Here is a 16929-nt window from a genome sequence, read left to right as displayed (position 1 = left end):
TTTGTATTTTACAAAAGTAGAGAATGCTGCTACATGTCATGTAAGAGTAACAAGTAATTTAAACAGATCATGAGTGATAGGTCTAAAAACATTTGTATCACTTATCTTGATTGCTATTAAAATGGAAACTTTAGGCTTGCTGTAAGCCAAATGCCTCAGAACCCAACTCTAGCAAAGAAAACCCAAGCCTACGAACTGGTTGGGCCAGTGTTTGTGATGGACGAAATACAAAAACAGAGTTCATCTGCACTTGCCCAAACCTCAGTTTGCACTTGAGCGATGCCCAAATAAAGAATTGTTATTTCAATGATTTACTAATTTTTAAATTTGGGGGAATAAGGAAAAGGAAAAGCCATTAATATTTGAGGTAAGGTTGCTCATACCAACTTAATATGCAAGGATAAATCACAATAGTGCTGTTGGTGGTTCTAAAACAAAGCTGAATTTTCAATTTTCTAGCTTCAAACTATTGAGGTTGTTTCCTCTGATAAGAGCTCTCAATTATTCAATGCTACATCCTCCAGGGGCCCAATTCTAACACATGATTGTGACTTCAAAAGGCTCATGGGAAGTGAGGAACTTGGACATTTGACTCTTGTTTACTCATTTTCATCCACTTCATTATAATTTTATTTCGCTTCCCTTCATATCTAACTAAACAGGGTGCAAGTGACAAGTGAATGATGTGCATGCACTAATGAAACCCTGATCATTCTTTTGGAGAAGACAAAGAAAAACCCTGATCGAGACCCTCCACTCAAAGAATAAATCACTTATACAACCTTCTCTTTTTTAATCAAATAACATAAAAAACTCTCCTTCTGGTCATCAGATGATAAGAAAATGTTGTGTGCGTGTGTGAGAGAAAGGGGGGGGGGGGGGAGAGAGATTATAAAAACTACATTTACTATCAACTTGTGGGTTCTGCTCGTCATACAAAGGTAAATCAGCATTTCATGCCTACTTTTCTATTGCTATGGTGTAAGTATGGATACAACTAATGTCAAGCTCCAAGCTTTCTTCTTTTTCCCCCTTTCACTAATCCTTCAACTTATAGGAAGAACATGTAATTAAAAATTACCAAGGAGGATGGTCATCTTGTGCAGTCTTTGGTGGGGCAGGTTTCCAGCCAGGCTTCTCATCCCAGTACATGTCATAATATATGTGACCAGGAACATGGTCTGTCACACAGCACCATATCCCCATGTACCTTTTCACACGCGCTCTGAACTTCTCTTCTCTTTTCTGATCATATAATTAAAAAACTTTGCATTGTCAGATAAAATATAACCAATGAATTTTTGCCACATCTCTATTTGTTTCAATGAGAAATGCCCCAAGGTAAAATAAAGCAGGGAGATTATTACAGTTTTCAACCATTATTTGTACTGATTTTGGCATACAAAAAGTGAGCCTACTGCAGAACTCTATAAATCTATTTTCACTTCTCCTGAAACAAACTCTACACCTAGATAGTTATACTCTTTCATCTACTTCGTCCAGTTTATATAGAAATAAATGAGGCCCACACAGTTGCAGCGGGAAAGAGAATACCTTGTCAGTAAAGCCTTTGAATGCAACTTGCATGGATGAAAATTGTATAACTTTGACATCCTTGAATGAGGAGAACACTGTTTTCAACTGTCAAAAATAGAACCACATGGTTACACACCTCAAGAGAAAAAAAGAAAAGTAATTAAAAGTCCCATAGCTTAGATCTTTCTATAGTAGAGAATGACGTGAAAATTGATATTGCACCCTCTAATGCAGTATATGATTTAGGTTAACTACAACCTTAGAATTTGTAAATCAACAATCCTTACTAGGATGCAGCTATTGGGAATCCTAATAAATGGGTCAGGTCTCAGTCCACACGGACATTGGGAAGCCCTCTAAATTGCACATAAGGAATCACATAGATTGACATTTTTAATAAGACCTGAAAATTAAATTGCGGTTTGGTTCATAAGAAGGTGAAAGAGGAATGGAGTTTTCATCCATGCCTACAAAAATATTCTTTAGAATTGGCTTGAATTGACAGACATTACTCTCACATTTAGGAGAAACAGGAGAAACATAAGGAGTAAAGATAGCATACATAGCAAAGAGAAAGAGTGAACCCTGTTCATTGGCTTTGGAGTGTATTTTGAGAAACTACAACTAAGTTTATAACAGAAGTAGCATCAAGACATCAGGTTTACTATATCCGAAAAGGATGGTTATACTAAGGCTCCTCTTGGAAACGGTGTCTCAGGGTCTCACTTAAGATACAAGGGTCTAAACTACCATTATGTGAGACAAGCATCACAATTCAGAAGGAAAAGTCTGCATCAGAGTCATGCTGGACGCGATTACACATATGAACAAGACACAAGCTCCTGGAATGTGCATGCTAGAAAAGAATCCAACTGAAAGGTCCAAGATGCCAACTTATAAAAGAAAGAAATTGATGTGCACATGGATTGAACCCCCTCCCCCAAAAAAAAAGCTGAACCCTAAAGTGGGCCCCAAGAACCGCCAAAGAATGCTGGCCGACCCCACCCCAGGGGTATTTTGGTGGTTTTTCTTGCCCCTTTAGGGCCTAGTATGGGTCTAGCTGGAGTCCCCTTGATCCAAAGGTTATGGATCCATTTTTATTTTTTTATTTGGGGGTTAGTTGTTTAAGAGTTATAGTCCATTTTAATTTCTTGAGTTGTGTTTGACTTAATCAAAGTTGTGGATAAGATAAGACTCTTTATGCAAAAGGGTTCTTATCTTTAAGAGTTTGGTTTGGTTTGAAGAGTTTTACATTAAATCAAAATTATTTGAATGAGTCCTAAGTTATCTTAATTAGTATGTGCATTTTAAGTTAACTTAAAATTTAATTAAGCATGTGTGTTTAGTAGATTCCGAATCTAGGGTTGAGGTCTTTAAGTAATTAGATTTCATTTTAAGTGTTTTGGTCAAGAAGAGGGATCCTTATCCATTAGGCAGTCCCAACTCAAGTTGGAGTCTTTCTTTTGAAGGTTATAAATAGCCCATAGTTCATTGTAAGTCCTAGTTTTTGATAAATAAAGATTTTTGAGTTTATTACAGCCAGGGTGGTTGGCAGGGTTCCTTTGAGGGGGACCCTGCTGTTGTCTAATTCTCTGTTTCCCAGATTTTCTCAATTCAGTTTTGCACTCTAGCATTCAACCATTAGTTTCAGCAAGTAAAGTCAGTCTTCCAGCTGCCGAACACAGTCCAGATAATTCCCAGATAAGTCCAGTCACAGCCTTTCCCTCACCCTCTCCCCCCACTCGCAAGACATCCCTGCCCCCTCCCCCTGTTTTGCGCATAGCAGAACCATCCATCCCTCATCCCCACAGGCCCTAGAACTCTTCCCCATTGCTGTTTCAGACCCCTAGGCATCCCCTCCCCCCTTCCTGCGACTCTAGTACTACCTTTCCCCAACCTGTCCAGCCCCTGTAATTCCCCTAGGACCTTCCCTCCGCATTTGTTTCTCTGTTTTGAAAGAAAATTGAAAACCAGAAGAAAATTCAGAAATTCCTGCACTTAGTAGAAAACTTCTAGAATCTGAAACCTAATTGTGCTACAGTTTAGACCCTTCCCAATTCCAGAACTATTAAATTAAAGTCTGAAACACAGGGCAGCAAACCCCAGTTCTCCTACCCTAGCCATAGCCCTAGTTTTCTATTTCAGTTCAAATTTCAAATCTAAAATCATATTACAGCAGGGTTTTTCAGAGTTTTAGCATACCCTAAACACCCTGCGATCCTCCCTTTTGCTGGAATTTCCTGGGTAAACCAAAATCTAGGGAAATTACCTCAAGACCCTCAGCCCTAGATCCTGGTTTACATCAGAAATCCTACTGAGAAGTGTAACAAGTCAAACTTTGACAAGCTCTTATAGCATGAATAGTGGCGGAAAGTGGACGAACAGAACAAAGTAAACTTGATGCAGTGAGTTCCATGAAGACAACCTAGATTCTTAGCAGTACAAACAAATAAACACAAACAAACTGATAATATAATCCATTGAGCATATAATTTTTATATGAATACACTAATGTTGTAACTGGATTGGCACAATTTTTGCACAATTTAGAGTACCAGTTCTTCACTGCTATTCTTTGGAAATCTGAGAACTCCTGGTTGATTTGTCATATTAGTTACTTGACAGCCTTTGCTTCCCTCTTCACATAGATGAACATCAAGCCATGAATCCTTGACCTGAAATACAGAATCATAAGGGGACAATGAAAAAGCTTTCTGGATAGATCAACAAGAAAAAAACAACTACCTGTGTGTTTAAGGGAGGACCATATTACCTGCTCAGGCAGTAAAGGATTTTCAAAGAAAGAATACTCTCTAAAATCAATCCGGGGGCCAAATTCTTCTTCTGGCAGATCTTTTAGCATGACATTCACCTACATTGAAACATGCCTTTCTTAATCCTTTGTCCTCTCCATTATCAACTAAGGAAGCATTAGGCACAAAAGCTATGGCTAACATTGTCAACATGGAAGATAGGGGAATATCTAAATGTGACAGCACAGAGCAATGAGCTATCAAGGGAGGGAACCATTTCAAGAAGCTAAGAATTTACAGCAATCTATCATATAAGTAAACTCCCAGTCACACGATCATGCATACGATATATGAAGAAATTTGACCGAATTTATTAAAAAAAAAAAAAAAAGAGACAAGTAAGATTAGTTTCATAAACAGTACCTCAAATACATGATCCAAAGGACAGATAAAAGGTTGTCTTGTCAGAGTCCCTGGCAGGACTCCAGGATGTGGAAACCATAGTCTATCCAGCCTGCACCATAGTGGAGGCATCACCTAAAAATAAAAGACGAAAAAAGAAAAAGAGAAAAGTGTGAAAAGATCAGAATAGAGATAGACAGGGCTCTAAACACTAGAAATTCTATCTACTTTTTCACTCTTATTATTAGAAGGTAGCACATGAAATTAGTTACTCTATATTGCCACATATAGGTTGGTCTAATGGAAAATGAGCATTGGCTCTCTTTTTTCTTTAAAAAAACGAAATTATGCAAATGCAACAACATTGTGGCAAGTTCAACCAAAATCTAAGCAAATTGATTTATATCAATTTATATCAACGCAGCAAAATAAATTATTTTAGATAAATGTTGACAGAGCAGATACTATCTAAGGAATATGCCCATACTCACCAGAGTTCGGTTCAGCAAAGAAGCAAGAGCAAGTGCTTTCCTTATTTGCTTTATCTGAACAATAATTTTAAATATAAGTAATAAAGCCTAAGTATAGAACCATAAATAAGCGCACGAGGCAGGTTACATACTTGGTAATTCATGAGTAAAAAGTGTGATTCAATGTTGTGCTCTCCATCAAGCAATAAGCTCTTTGGGATAAATGGTTTAAATGACAAGAAACCTCCTGCATAAGACCCCTGAACATGTTAAATTTTCCATCACCCCAGCATCTAAGAGACCACAATTACAAGAAGTCAACCAAATACAGAATGACAATTTTGCGCACTTTGACATGAAAACAGTAGCCAAAAAAAAGAAGGCAGTCATAATTTCACATTTACAAGTAATTGCAATCATAATTTATGAACCCTAATGAATCCAGAAAATTAGAAAGATGAAAATAGGACTTGCTAAATTACAAGGGAGAAAAGACCCGGGAAGATAGAGATAGTCCAGTCACCATTACCATCTGGTCATGTATCAAACTAGCTTGGAAGAATGGTGAGTAAGTGGAGTCATTCATTGTTCAGAAACATAGACATCTCCATTTGTTAGATAAAAAAGTAATCTAGTCCACCTAACAAATCTTAATTTCTTATAGAGCAGAAATCCAATGGACTATCGAGTCCAGCTAACCTAATCAAAAACGCAAACAGTTGAACCTCACCTAGATGTGGTACATTAGACAATAATAAATCCATTCTATTTAATAACTACTTTACTGTGGAGGTGCTTCTAGCAAAATGGTGGCAGCCTCCTATATAGAGCCAGTAAGACCACGGTGGTCTTGGGTTCAAACCTCCGTCCCTCCACACCCTCCCCCCCCCCCCCCCGAATCCGTTGGGCCTATGTTTGATGATGACTACAAAAAATAATAATAATAATTACTTTACTCATGTAAGTCAGTATCTCAAACATGTTACAGATCTTTGTAGAATTTCAACCCTTGTTTGCTATAACTTCGTACCAATCCATGGATTTCTGTTCACAGCTTCTGACAATGCTTTTACTTCATATGATTTCTATCATCAAATCAATCACATCAACAATAGCTTCTTCTATTAAGAGAAAGAGTAAGAGCACTAGAAAAACATGTTAAAGAGTAAGAGCACTAGAAAAACATGTTTCTAACCCCTTTTTTTTAAATATAATTGGCATGCAATAGCCGCTATCAGCAACCCGGAGCACATTGGAGCACAATGAAAGCACATATTGCAGTAGGTTAAAAGGTTTAAGAACACTTCTATTGTTTTCTGGGATTCATCTAGATTTTTCAGTTAAGAGCCTCATGGAGCACAAGTGGCCAAGGAGGAATGACCAATGATTACTTTCCAGCTCAGCAGCTTGTACATCAGTCGGTTAGTGACCAGGTTTAACTGGGTCAATGCGGGTCCATCCATGTCATAAATTGAATAAGTACGGACAAATTTCTTCTTCAGGTGTCTAAGAAGCTCACCCTTCGGGTGTCACTTCCGGTGCAGGCATAGTTGTCAAGGCGTCGCCTAGGCGACGCCTTGGCGTCCTAGCGGCATTAGAGGGTCTGAGGCAATACTCGCCTCAGTTGGAGCCCATAAGGCGGTCACGTCGGGCTCTAAGGCGTCGCCTCGGACGCCTCAGACCCTGAGGCGACCGCCTTATGGGATTTTTAAAAAACCACCATTTTTTATTCCAAATCAAAGGCCAAAAATAAATTGGAAATTAGATTCCAATTGGGAATAATCTAATGGCTAAATGCTTATACAAATGTTACATGGAATACATGGGATCATTTGTAACATTAATTCACTAACGTTTTGCAACGGCCTCCGGTGATTTTGTTCACCATCTCAAGCAACGGTATGTCGCCGGCAGCTTTTTTTTTTTTTTTTTTTTTTTTTTTTCTTCGTGTTTTAACAATGTTATAAGTTGCTACTCGTTGTTTAATTTCTGTTTGGAGACTATTTACTTCTCTGTGACTTGCAAATTGCAATTAAAGTCTTTGTTGTGGTTCCTGTGACATAGCTACTTCTCTGTGACTTTCACGTGGTTGTTATTCATGTATTGTTCTGATGTCATACTCTGAACCTGCTATCTGGTTACTGCATCTTATTCCTACTCCAAGTAGTAATTTGATTACTGTTGTTTAAAGGTCATTCATCATCTTTCATACTCTAAACCTGCTATCTAGTTACTGCATCCTATTCCTACTCCAAGTAGTATGATACTTGGAATTTATTTAGGACCTACTATGTGTGTGGTTTATAGTATGTTGGATGACTTGAGGTAAGCTAAATGGCTAATATTAGTTTTTTTATTATATAAGATATGATAGATTTATAATGAATTAGTGTATGAGATGTACACTAAAAAGTAAAATTTTCACTTAAAACGCCTCGACCGCCTCAAAAGCACCTCGAAGGGCGCCTCGTCGACTCATCGCCTCAACTTGCTAAAACCTCCTCGCATCGCCTCGTCACCGTGACAACTATGGGTGTAGGAGGCCAAGCATTCTGCCAGGCGTCCCGGTAATTACCAATAATTAGTGTCTCCCGAGCTCAAGTGCTCCTTGACTTGAGTCTCAACATAACTATAACTACATCTTTTCCATAAAAAGCAATAACATACAAAATACTCAATCAAGGTAGGATGGTAGATATGTGAGATAGCTGCCCAACTGTCCAGGCAGAGTGAAGTGTGAATATATGATAACCATGGTTGAGTAATTGAAAGGTCAATCATGATAGTCACTCAATGGCATGGAATTCAAAATTCTCCAAGCAAAGCACAATAATATTGTTAGAAAAAAGAGCAATTGACTTGGTATTAAGTTTTTTAACTTTTCACCACTCTCTGGAATTTTCCTTTGGTTTTTAGTTTCTAATTTCAGCCCCCTTAACGCTCCGCTTGATTCAGAGAAAGGTATATATAGGTGTGACAATAACTTGGTAAAAGATAAAAGCGCCAACCATGGAGGAAAGTCAGGAAGATGCCCCATCAAGTAGTTGGATTCTTGTCAACAATCAACCATGCCTGAACATGCTTCCTTGTCATGTCCGAGTAAAAGCAGGGTGGGAGTGAAAACATCAAAGAAACACAAAGTAAAGTTAAAATTTGACTTCAGGAAAATTGATGAAAAGTTTGAAACAACTAAAACCTAAAAGAACAAATAAATTGATGAAGTTTTCAATGGATGCATGTCTTCTTCTATGGTTCAGTACAAGGAACACAAATTTGGATAAAACATTGAAGGATATCATGAATTATTGAGAACTGGAAGAATAAGAGTTGGAAAATGGAAATTCAGCACATGGAGATTGAACATACTGAACCATGAAGCAAAGAAGAACTTCAGGATTGGGTTCTCCTACAATCACATCTTTGTGATTAAGGCAAAGTCAAACAGGGTTCTTCAAGACAGAAGAAATTAGCTATACGTTTGTTCCTATTCCTTCCATTGTCAGCCTCCAATCTTCTACTTTCCCACCTTATGGATTCATATTGCTGTAATTAAGGCCTAATCATCTTTTAATACAAAACAAAAGTCACAAAATGTTGACATCCAATGGCTTTAATTTTGAACAAATCTAAAATCTACTGTTTAAGATTAAGGGCCACTCCTGCACCTCAGAGAGAAACTACAAAACTAGCTTGAGAGAACAATACAGACTTGCTTCAGATTTTTTAGCTGAAATATCAACAGGCAGTGAAAAGTTCAGAAAAAAACTATGGGATGGATTTTCAGGGCTCTTCGCGCCTTTCGTTTAAATAATTTTCTTGATTTTCCTCTGGGTGATGGAACACAGAATGAGGAAATTCTCAAAATGAAAATAATGTCATAGTCAATACAGGATCAACGAATCAATATTTAGGAGCAAGAAATCTATATCAAATAGCAACCAACAAACCTTCTAGAGAATATCCTATGAATGGAACTCTTAATTGATGTGTCTATGCGCTAATCTAGAGATCTCAACTCAACCAAGAAAAACTTTTTTTTATTTTCATTTTTAAAGACTGCAGCCTCAACAACACTTATAAGATATAAAATTAAAGAAAACTAAAAGCATGAGAGATAACCTGGTGAATCATAATATTCTGGCTCGTCATAGAAAATCATGGCCTCCCGTAGTCGATGGCGCTTTCCTTCAGTACCTGCAAACTGGAAGGTGGTATGCACCGCATATGGTTCCAGTCTAAGTTGTTGATGCATGGCCTGCCAGTTAGATTAAGCACTCAGGGAATTTTATTTTTTATTTTTTTTCATAAGCTTCGTTGTTGATAGCACTGACCCATTCCAAGACATTTTTTATATCATAAGTAAAGAAGTGTAGTAAAGTAAATCAAGAAGATGCTTTTGTGTTGTACATCCAAGTGGTATTTCATGGGCTATCTCCTACTTTATTCAACAGAAGACATAACTGAGGAGCTCTGAGGCCCATCAGAAAAAAAATCAAGCTAAGGCAGAGCCATAAATAACTGCACCTTACCTGGACAAAATAAGTATGTCCGCTGCAAAAAATACTAGCTGGCAAAAGTCCCAACTTAAGATTTCCATCATAGGCATAAACAAGTCCACTTTCTCCCTCTACAGCTGGTCCCAATTGTCTGTGCACAATTTCATTAAATCCATTCTGATCCCATATGCTTTCATCGGCTAAAAGTCTCTCTTTCCATTCTTTTGCCAGTTTTTTAGTAGAGTCTGTTGGCCGCCAGTGAAAGATTCCAATATTGTATGCAGCAGGTGCTGTGAAAGCCCAGGACAAGAAGAAATTTTTATTACTAGAACACAAAGAAATTCAAGATTCTATATAACAACTGAACGAATTAGTTAGGCAGGGGGGCCACAACTGTGCAACAATGCTGGGATCATACAACGAAATAAGGATTCAAAAATGTATTAGGAAACCAAAGCAATATTGTGACTGCTGGGCTGTAGCCTTCATCTTCTTCTTTCTTGAACACCTTCAGATCTGCGTCAGAGGGTGTCTGAAGCTTGCTCTTTTGGCAACTTTTGGAAGAAAAAAATTCCAGTGCATATGATCAGGAGAATGTCCTGGAATTGGCAACTTCCCCCCACCCATTTCCCTATGCCTCTGAATAAATTTGTTGAACAATCCAACCAAAATAATTGGATTTTGGCCACATTCTCTGGAAAGCAACGTCTCTTATGCTTTCCTGGTACAACCAAACAAAAGTTAAAGAATTGGGAGCTTTTCTCTCACTTTGGTATCCTACATTCTCTATACTTCTCCACAATCTCCCACAGTCCTTAGACAAGCAAATAACGCCTTTTTTCCCTCTGAAAATAGTTAGTTTGCACATAACCACTCTCTTGTTTCTTAACGGAGTTGATGTAGATTGCTGTATGGATAAGATTAAGATCACTAAAGAGTAAAGACTAGCTTTGGCGGTAAAAGAACCTGGTTCAACTTCAGTGTTGCGCATTTAATGCACAGCATTCAAGTCTCGGCCAAAAGAACCAAGGCTCAAAATTAATTTGAAACCATGAAGACCTTATAGCTTAAATCCAAAAGATTGAAGATTGATATGTTTGGGTTATTTGATTAATAGGATCCAAAAAATTAGCGCAAAAAAACACCCTAGTAAAAAATGAAGTTCTAACTCTTAAGTAATTTTAAAATTTTAGGAGACCATTGACTACTCTTACATTGGAAGACTGGTATAGAAACCTCAAGATTAGAATAAAGTACTGATAAAACCACAAAGTATTTCTAAAAATATAACAAACTATACATGTTGCACTTGAAAGCCAATGTATCATTTGAAGCTCTCATTGAGTAGGGTACCAATCCCAAAAGGAGCTAATTTCAGAAGTCTTGTTCCCGGAAAGGACAAGATTTAAATCCCAAAAGAATATCCATCAATGAACTAAGTAGGTATTTGCTGAACATCCCTTAGGATCCTTACATAAAGGAAATTTTGGATGGTTTGATATCCTGAACTAAGGGACTTCAAACAAAATCCCGAAAGTTTGGATACAATTGCTGTACCGAACAAATGCTATGATAAAGGGACTGACAAGAATGAACAGACCTAGTCCATACCAAGGTGAGCAAAACTTCGTTCAAATGATTAGTGGTTTTCTTGGATTGCGCTTACTTTTGTTCAACAGGACATGGCACTGAGGTGGTCAGAAAATGATGAAGGCGATGACAAATGTTACTGCTTTAGTTGACTCACAACAGCAGCACAAAACAGAATTTGACTTACATACAACACGAAATTTATGCCTATGCTCCTTTTTCCTAATTGGCCACTTACACGAAAGGAAAAGCCATTAGTCTTCCTTGGGTTTACAGGTTCGTATTAAGTTAAGATTACTCTAAATGAACAGAACAACAATATCAGTATCCCGCAAAAGTTCTGTGAAGCACAATACCAAGCACAGTATCCTTTTTTCAATAATTAGGAACCCGAGGAGAATTGAACTCATGACCTCCTTTTTATGAGGTGTTGGTCAGTTTCAACTGAGCAACGCCCTTGGGATCTTAAAGAACACTACTTTGAGAACTAAAAGAATTGTATAAGAACCATAAAAAGTAAAAGATAAACAAGAATAGTCATCAAAGCCTTCATTACAATATTCACCTTCTTCCCAGTTCTCCAACCTGTCATCAACAACTGTTGGTATCAATTGATCAGTTGAAGTTAAGATATCTGCTTCAGGATACCGAGCAATATATGGAAGTGGATTCTGTTCAAGGGAAATTTTCATGAATATATTACTATAAAAGCGACCAAATTTTAAAATGATAGGGAAGAGATGGAGAAGAAGAATAAGAAGATACTGTAGATATAGCATAGGTAATGCATTGCTTATCCTTATTTAATCACAACCAAAAAGAAAAACTAATGCGCATATCCCAATGAAAGAAGTCTACAAGAAATATAACAAGTATAAGAACAGAAACAACTAGTTTACAGTGGACCTATCACCTATCATCTCTCAAAGTTGTCTTCTCATCAAGCCTGTATTCTGCCTGCCCTATCCTTTCTAATGAATAATCTATGGAGTTGTTACATTTGGTTATAAAAGGTCTTGTTGTTCAAATAATATGTGCTAGCTTCCATGACCTATCATTTATTTAATGACCAAATCCAGTTCTCTATCCACCATAAAGAAAATAAATCGTTAGAAACTTAGAATAATTTCTTCAGTCTTCAGATTGGAGTTTGCAGAAAATCAACTTGACAACCAGCAATACATGGTTATCCAGGTTCACCCATTTTATCCTTCGGTGAGTATTGGCTGTGAATAGCTACACTGATTATGGAAGATGACTGAACTAATGTGTAATCTTCTGTATAATCTTCCAATAACAAACAATTGTAAGCCGGAAAAAATGCTCTTTTTGCAAGGAAATTGTTTACACTTGAAATACGACTTTTAGTGAAATGGAAAGCTGTAAATTTTGGAAATAAGTAATAGAGTACACCTATGGTTTAACATGGATAAACACAGATGTGGCAAAAACTGCAAAGATATAGCTCTAAAAATATTAGATATGTGATGGAGTTTTCTCCAAGGCCGATAAGAGTTTGATACGTCAAAATTCCTTTTCTATTGTCTATAGATGGATTTTCAAATACGTACTGCCAGGCCAATATGGCCGATGAATATACTCTTATCTCTCTAACAACTTTAAGGAGCGTCAGTGGCCCCTTTTACGTGAGGCCCAGATCTGCTGGATGGCAGACTGGAAGGGATAGGCCTTAGGTTCATTGTTCACATATCAAGTGTTCATCTGAATGGAACTTTTCAGTGGCAAAATAGGGGTTTGAAAATTCCAGAAAATGGAAGAGTGCACAGAACTTGCTGGAGTACAGTACAAGTGCATAGACATCGATGGAGATGAACGCCAATGCACCAGCGCTGTATGGCTGAATTTGATTCTTTAATTTGAAGTGCTCTGTGTAGGGTCTTTTGCCTATCCACCAGTTTGAAATTGCCACATCATCTTGGCAGGTGGATACTAGGATTCCCTGGATAGAAACCTCTCAACAGTCAACACAAGACCATGTATAGAAAACTCTCCATTTTTTTTCTTTCTTGTATGATTTTTTGTAGTGTAGAAAAGGTTGGTCTGTTTGATAGGGTTTGACATATATAATAATTAGCTGTCAAGGTCATACTTCTAAAGCTGCATAATAGGCAGCTTTGTTTCAGCTGAGCCACGTACCGCCAAGCCTCAATGGTCAACTCAATCCAATTCACTGCCACCACCTTTAAGATTTACGCTAACAATTCAATTACCAAAAGCAGAGGCAGAATGTTCATTAAGTCATTTAACATCTTAACATTAAAGCAGTAAATATTGGACTCCATTAGATACACTTTACGAAATAAAGAACAATCAACTGTTCAGCAGTTAAGGGTTTCAATGTCCATTATAAAACCAACATTATTGGCAGGCTAGCACATTCTTAGCTATGGCCTCGTCATTTTCTTCAGCATACATGGAAGCAATGATAATTATTGATGTAATAAACAAAAGGGAAAAAGAAAATATTTTCATAGAGTCAAAATAATAGTAGTATACATAGAACACACCTTTAACCAAACCATATCTGTATCACACATCAGTAGCTCATACCCAAATGGCAGCATAGCATCTATCAGAATAACTTTTTCTCTTCCCATTTTGTGAAATGTTGGTGAGCCCCAACCAACATCTACGGTGCTCATGTGGCTTCCCATATCAAACACTGGAACACCTTTCCAGTACAAAGCCTCCAAAAGTTTTGTGTCCATTGCACCTATAACAGTAGTTTCAAATTCTTCTTCACCATAATACAAATCTTGAAGCAGCAGGAACTAGACAATCAGCATTTGCATACAAGTTGGCAAGAAATTGAATTTTTGATGCAGGAAAAAATTACCGACAAGAAGATTATGAAGGCCAAGATCAGTCAAGTGTTTAACCCAATTCAGGATAAAATCCATGAAAGCATAGTTCCCAAAGGTTACAATGATCACATTGTCTTGCACTCTGTCACTCACAAGCTCTTTTGTCAGTCGAAAGGTCTTCAGAGGGGGCATTTTTGAGCCAGGAGGTGGTAGCCTCCATATATGCTTCATTCTTCGAGACTTTGAATCAGACAATGATGGTGCTTCATCCCATGTTGTATTCAGAGCATGATCCACTTCAGTAGAATCTATATTTGGATAAGGCAATCAAAATGAGATAAGCAAATCGCAGACATTCGTAAGCAAAGAACAAATATAAACATATCATGTTATCAAGATTCCATCCATAGAAGACAAGAATTTGAAATGTTTATTGGTTTCGAGACACAGCTCCATTATGTGCATAGGTATTTCATCACTTAATCTCACATATCAATAGCAGTAAGAAAGGAACTATCACCGAACAAAAACAAAAAAGGGCAAACCCAGTGCCGAAGGCTTCTGCACAAGCAGAGTCTAGCTGTGGGGGGGGGGGGCAATTTTTCTACGCAGCCTTACACCAGCAATTTTTGCTGGGAGGCTGTTTCAATACCTTAACCTCAGGCTACAATTGTGGTCCACCAACCGCTGTGCCAAGGCTAGCCCCTACCAAACAAAGACAAACTAGTTGAAAAGGATAATGCCATCCAAATTCTTGTCATCATCCAAACACAAAAAGAACTTGGAAAGAGTCATTAGATGTCTAGGTGCCGATTTTGTCCAGAAAAAAGTAACTCTCATCTTTTGTTTAGGCATGTCATGACTCATGATTTGGTCCGGCAACAAGAAATGAAAACTCATTCTTTCTTTCCCCTGGGAAGTTTTGGTAATGATAGTTTGTTTATTACTCGGAAAAAAAAAGAGGTCCCTGATTGATGATCCAAAAATACCATCTCCATAGATACAAAAGTTAAATAAGGTCACATTCAAGTCACATTTCCAAGATTATCATAGACATAACCCGATGAATGATGCACGTAATGGCCAAAATAAGAGGAATTTTTGTATGTCAAAACAAGGAACCAAGAGAAAGGCTACTAAATTGCACTTCCTAGTTGATCTCAACTTTCAAAAGGCTTAGAAAAATGTGATCTGCCCATGCCTAGAAATAACAGAAGGAAAATGATTTTCTGTCAAGAAGCTATGTCCTATAGTTTTTACACATTCTTTGCAGAATGCCGCCAACACTAATTCCTTTCCTTTACGCAACGTCTCCAAAGGAATTTCCTTCACGTTTGCGTTTTATTTTTTACAGGATTTCACATTGCAATTCCTGCCCCAAAAAAAATCACATTGCAATGAAACCTACAACCATGCACCGTGAAAGTCTCTCATTTTCCATCATCCATTTGAATTTGGATTATAAACTCATCGAACTCATTCAGTTCAAGATAAAACTACTTCTATTTCAATTATTTTATAAAACTAAATGCATAATATTAGCTTCAAATTAAACGAACCTATAAGAATTAAGCTAGTAATACAGTTAGAAAACAAGAGAAATAGATACAGACGAAGTAATTTCTTCTGAAACACAAGAATGTAACAGTACTTACGTTTACTCGTCAAGTAACTGGTCGGATCGATCGTTTTCCCACCGTAAAGAGCAGAGAACACGAAGATTGAGGAGCAGATGATACCAATTAGAACAGTCAAGTAGATCGCCAAGAACAGTGGCTTCGACTTACTGATGTCTTGAAACGAATTCCAAGCCATCTTTAGAAAACTCGGAGTTTCACACCCAGCTCCAGATCTTCGTTAAAATTTGCCAATCTCAAACAGAAATCAAACTCAAAGATTTCTAATAGCAGATGATTCATGTTTGGTGAGTTCCACAGTAATTAATACGCGTTAACGTCTGAAGATTCGCCATTATCAATAGATTTTAATTTCTTCCATTGCCGCCCGGTTAAGGTCAACACCACCATCAGTCCATGACTACAATTCAAGAATAACTTATTTATCAGAATTCAAAAAAAAATATATATATATATATATAGGAGATGAAGATATTACACATGTCTTGAAACCTATGGCCTCTTCACTAAGGCTCTTTTTGGTATCAATTCTCATTGTCTATTATGAGATTTTTTCATTGTTTTAAATGGTTTGGCATTCATTATTATTTTTATTTTTATTTAAAATAATAGAAAAACCTCTAAAATACACAATGGATTAAAAGTCCATTACGTATTATGAGTGAGAAGTCATTCTCCTCATTTATGCGGGGCTATACTTGAAATTTTGAAGTTAAGATAGGGGTATAACAGTAAAAACCCCTTAGTTTCAATTTGCACAATCGGATATGTTTCTTCTTTTCTTTTGTGACCTACAAATAGTTTTCTATATTTTATAGATTTTTTACAAACTTTCAGAGAGATCATTTTCAGACTCCCAAGGGAATCTATCAAAACTACTAACGAGATCTTAATTGGACGTGCTTGCTACCTTGCAACTACACTAGTTAAGGAAATTCCAAATCTGCATAGCGCTAGAAGAATTGGGTTCTGAAACCAAGGAATCATGGATGACTAGTTAATTGTTAAAAGCTCAGACTCAGATCACAGTCATCCTCCCAGAGCCTAGGACCGAGAGAGAAAAAGTACTCAAGGGAGAGGAAGGGAAAGTCATCTAATTGGATGTGCTTTGGTTCTCTCAATCTGCTTGGGTAATGAACAGATTCAGTTTACCTGAAGCTTCACAGCGCAAAAGCTCATCAGAGATTCAAAATTCTGGCTGCAAGTCTTTGAACGCCGCT

General features: G+C 37.4%; 1 protein-coding gene across 1 annotated transcript; it reads right to left on the bottom strand.

Moving 5' to 3' along the window:
• Window positions 1-915: 915 nt before the first annotated feature.
• XEG113 (xyloglucanase 113) lies at window positions 916-16115 on the bottom strand. Its single transcript, XM_089155568.1, has 13 exons — window positions 15728-16115; window positions 14105-14380; window positions 13776-13981; window positions 11813-11918; window positions 9691-9947; window positions 9281-9416; window positions 5314-5408; window positions 5183-5236; window positions 4713-4826; window positions 4310-4408; window positions 4092-4211; window positions 1555-1641; window positions 916-1245 (listed from the first exon to the last, which is right to left on the bottom strand). Exons 1-13 carry the CDS (start codon window positions 15885-15887, stop codon window positions 1078-1080), a joined length of 1878 nt encoding a protein of 625 aa, XP_089011694.1. The 5' UTR covers window positions 15888-16115; the 3' UTR covers window positions 916-1077.
• Between the last annotated feature and the right edge of the window lie 814 nt (window positions 16116-16929).

This window comes from Hakea prostrata, chromosome 5 (assembly GCF_041222555.1).
Source record: "Hakea prostrata isolate BN-2017 chromosome 5, UWA_Hpros_2, whole genome shotgun sequence".
NCBI classification, from domain to species: Eukaryota; Viridiplantae; Streptophyta; class Magnoliopsida; order Proteales; family Proteaceae; genus Hakea; species Hakea prostrata.
This window is presented reverse-complemented; position numbering and strand designations above follow the sequence as displayed.

What these genes read in the sequence shown, in the direction of transcription:
- XEG113 (XM_089155568.1), bottom strand. Translation starts at nt 15,887, where the DNA reads ATGGCTTGGAATTCGTTTCAAGACATCAGTAAGTCGAAGCCACTGTTC. An exon ending in CAGATATGGTTTGGTTAAAG is followed by an intron (nt 11,919 to 13,775) that starts GTGTGTTCTATG and finishes TCCCTTGAACAG; the next exon opens with AATCCACTTCCATATATTGC. An exon ending in TTTTACTCATGAATTACCAA is followed by an intron (nt 5,237 to 5,313) that starts GTATGTAACCTG and finishes ATTATTGTTCAG; the next exon opens with ATAAAGCAAATAAGGAAAGC.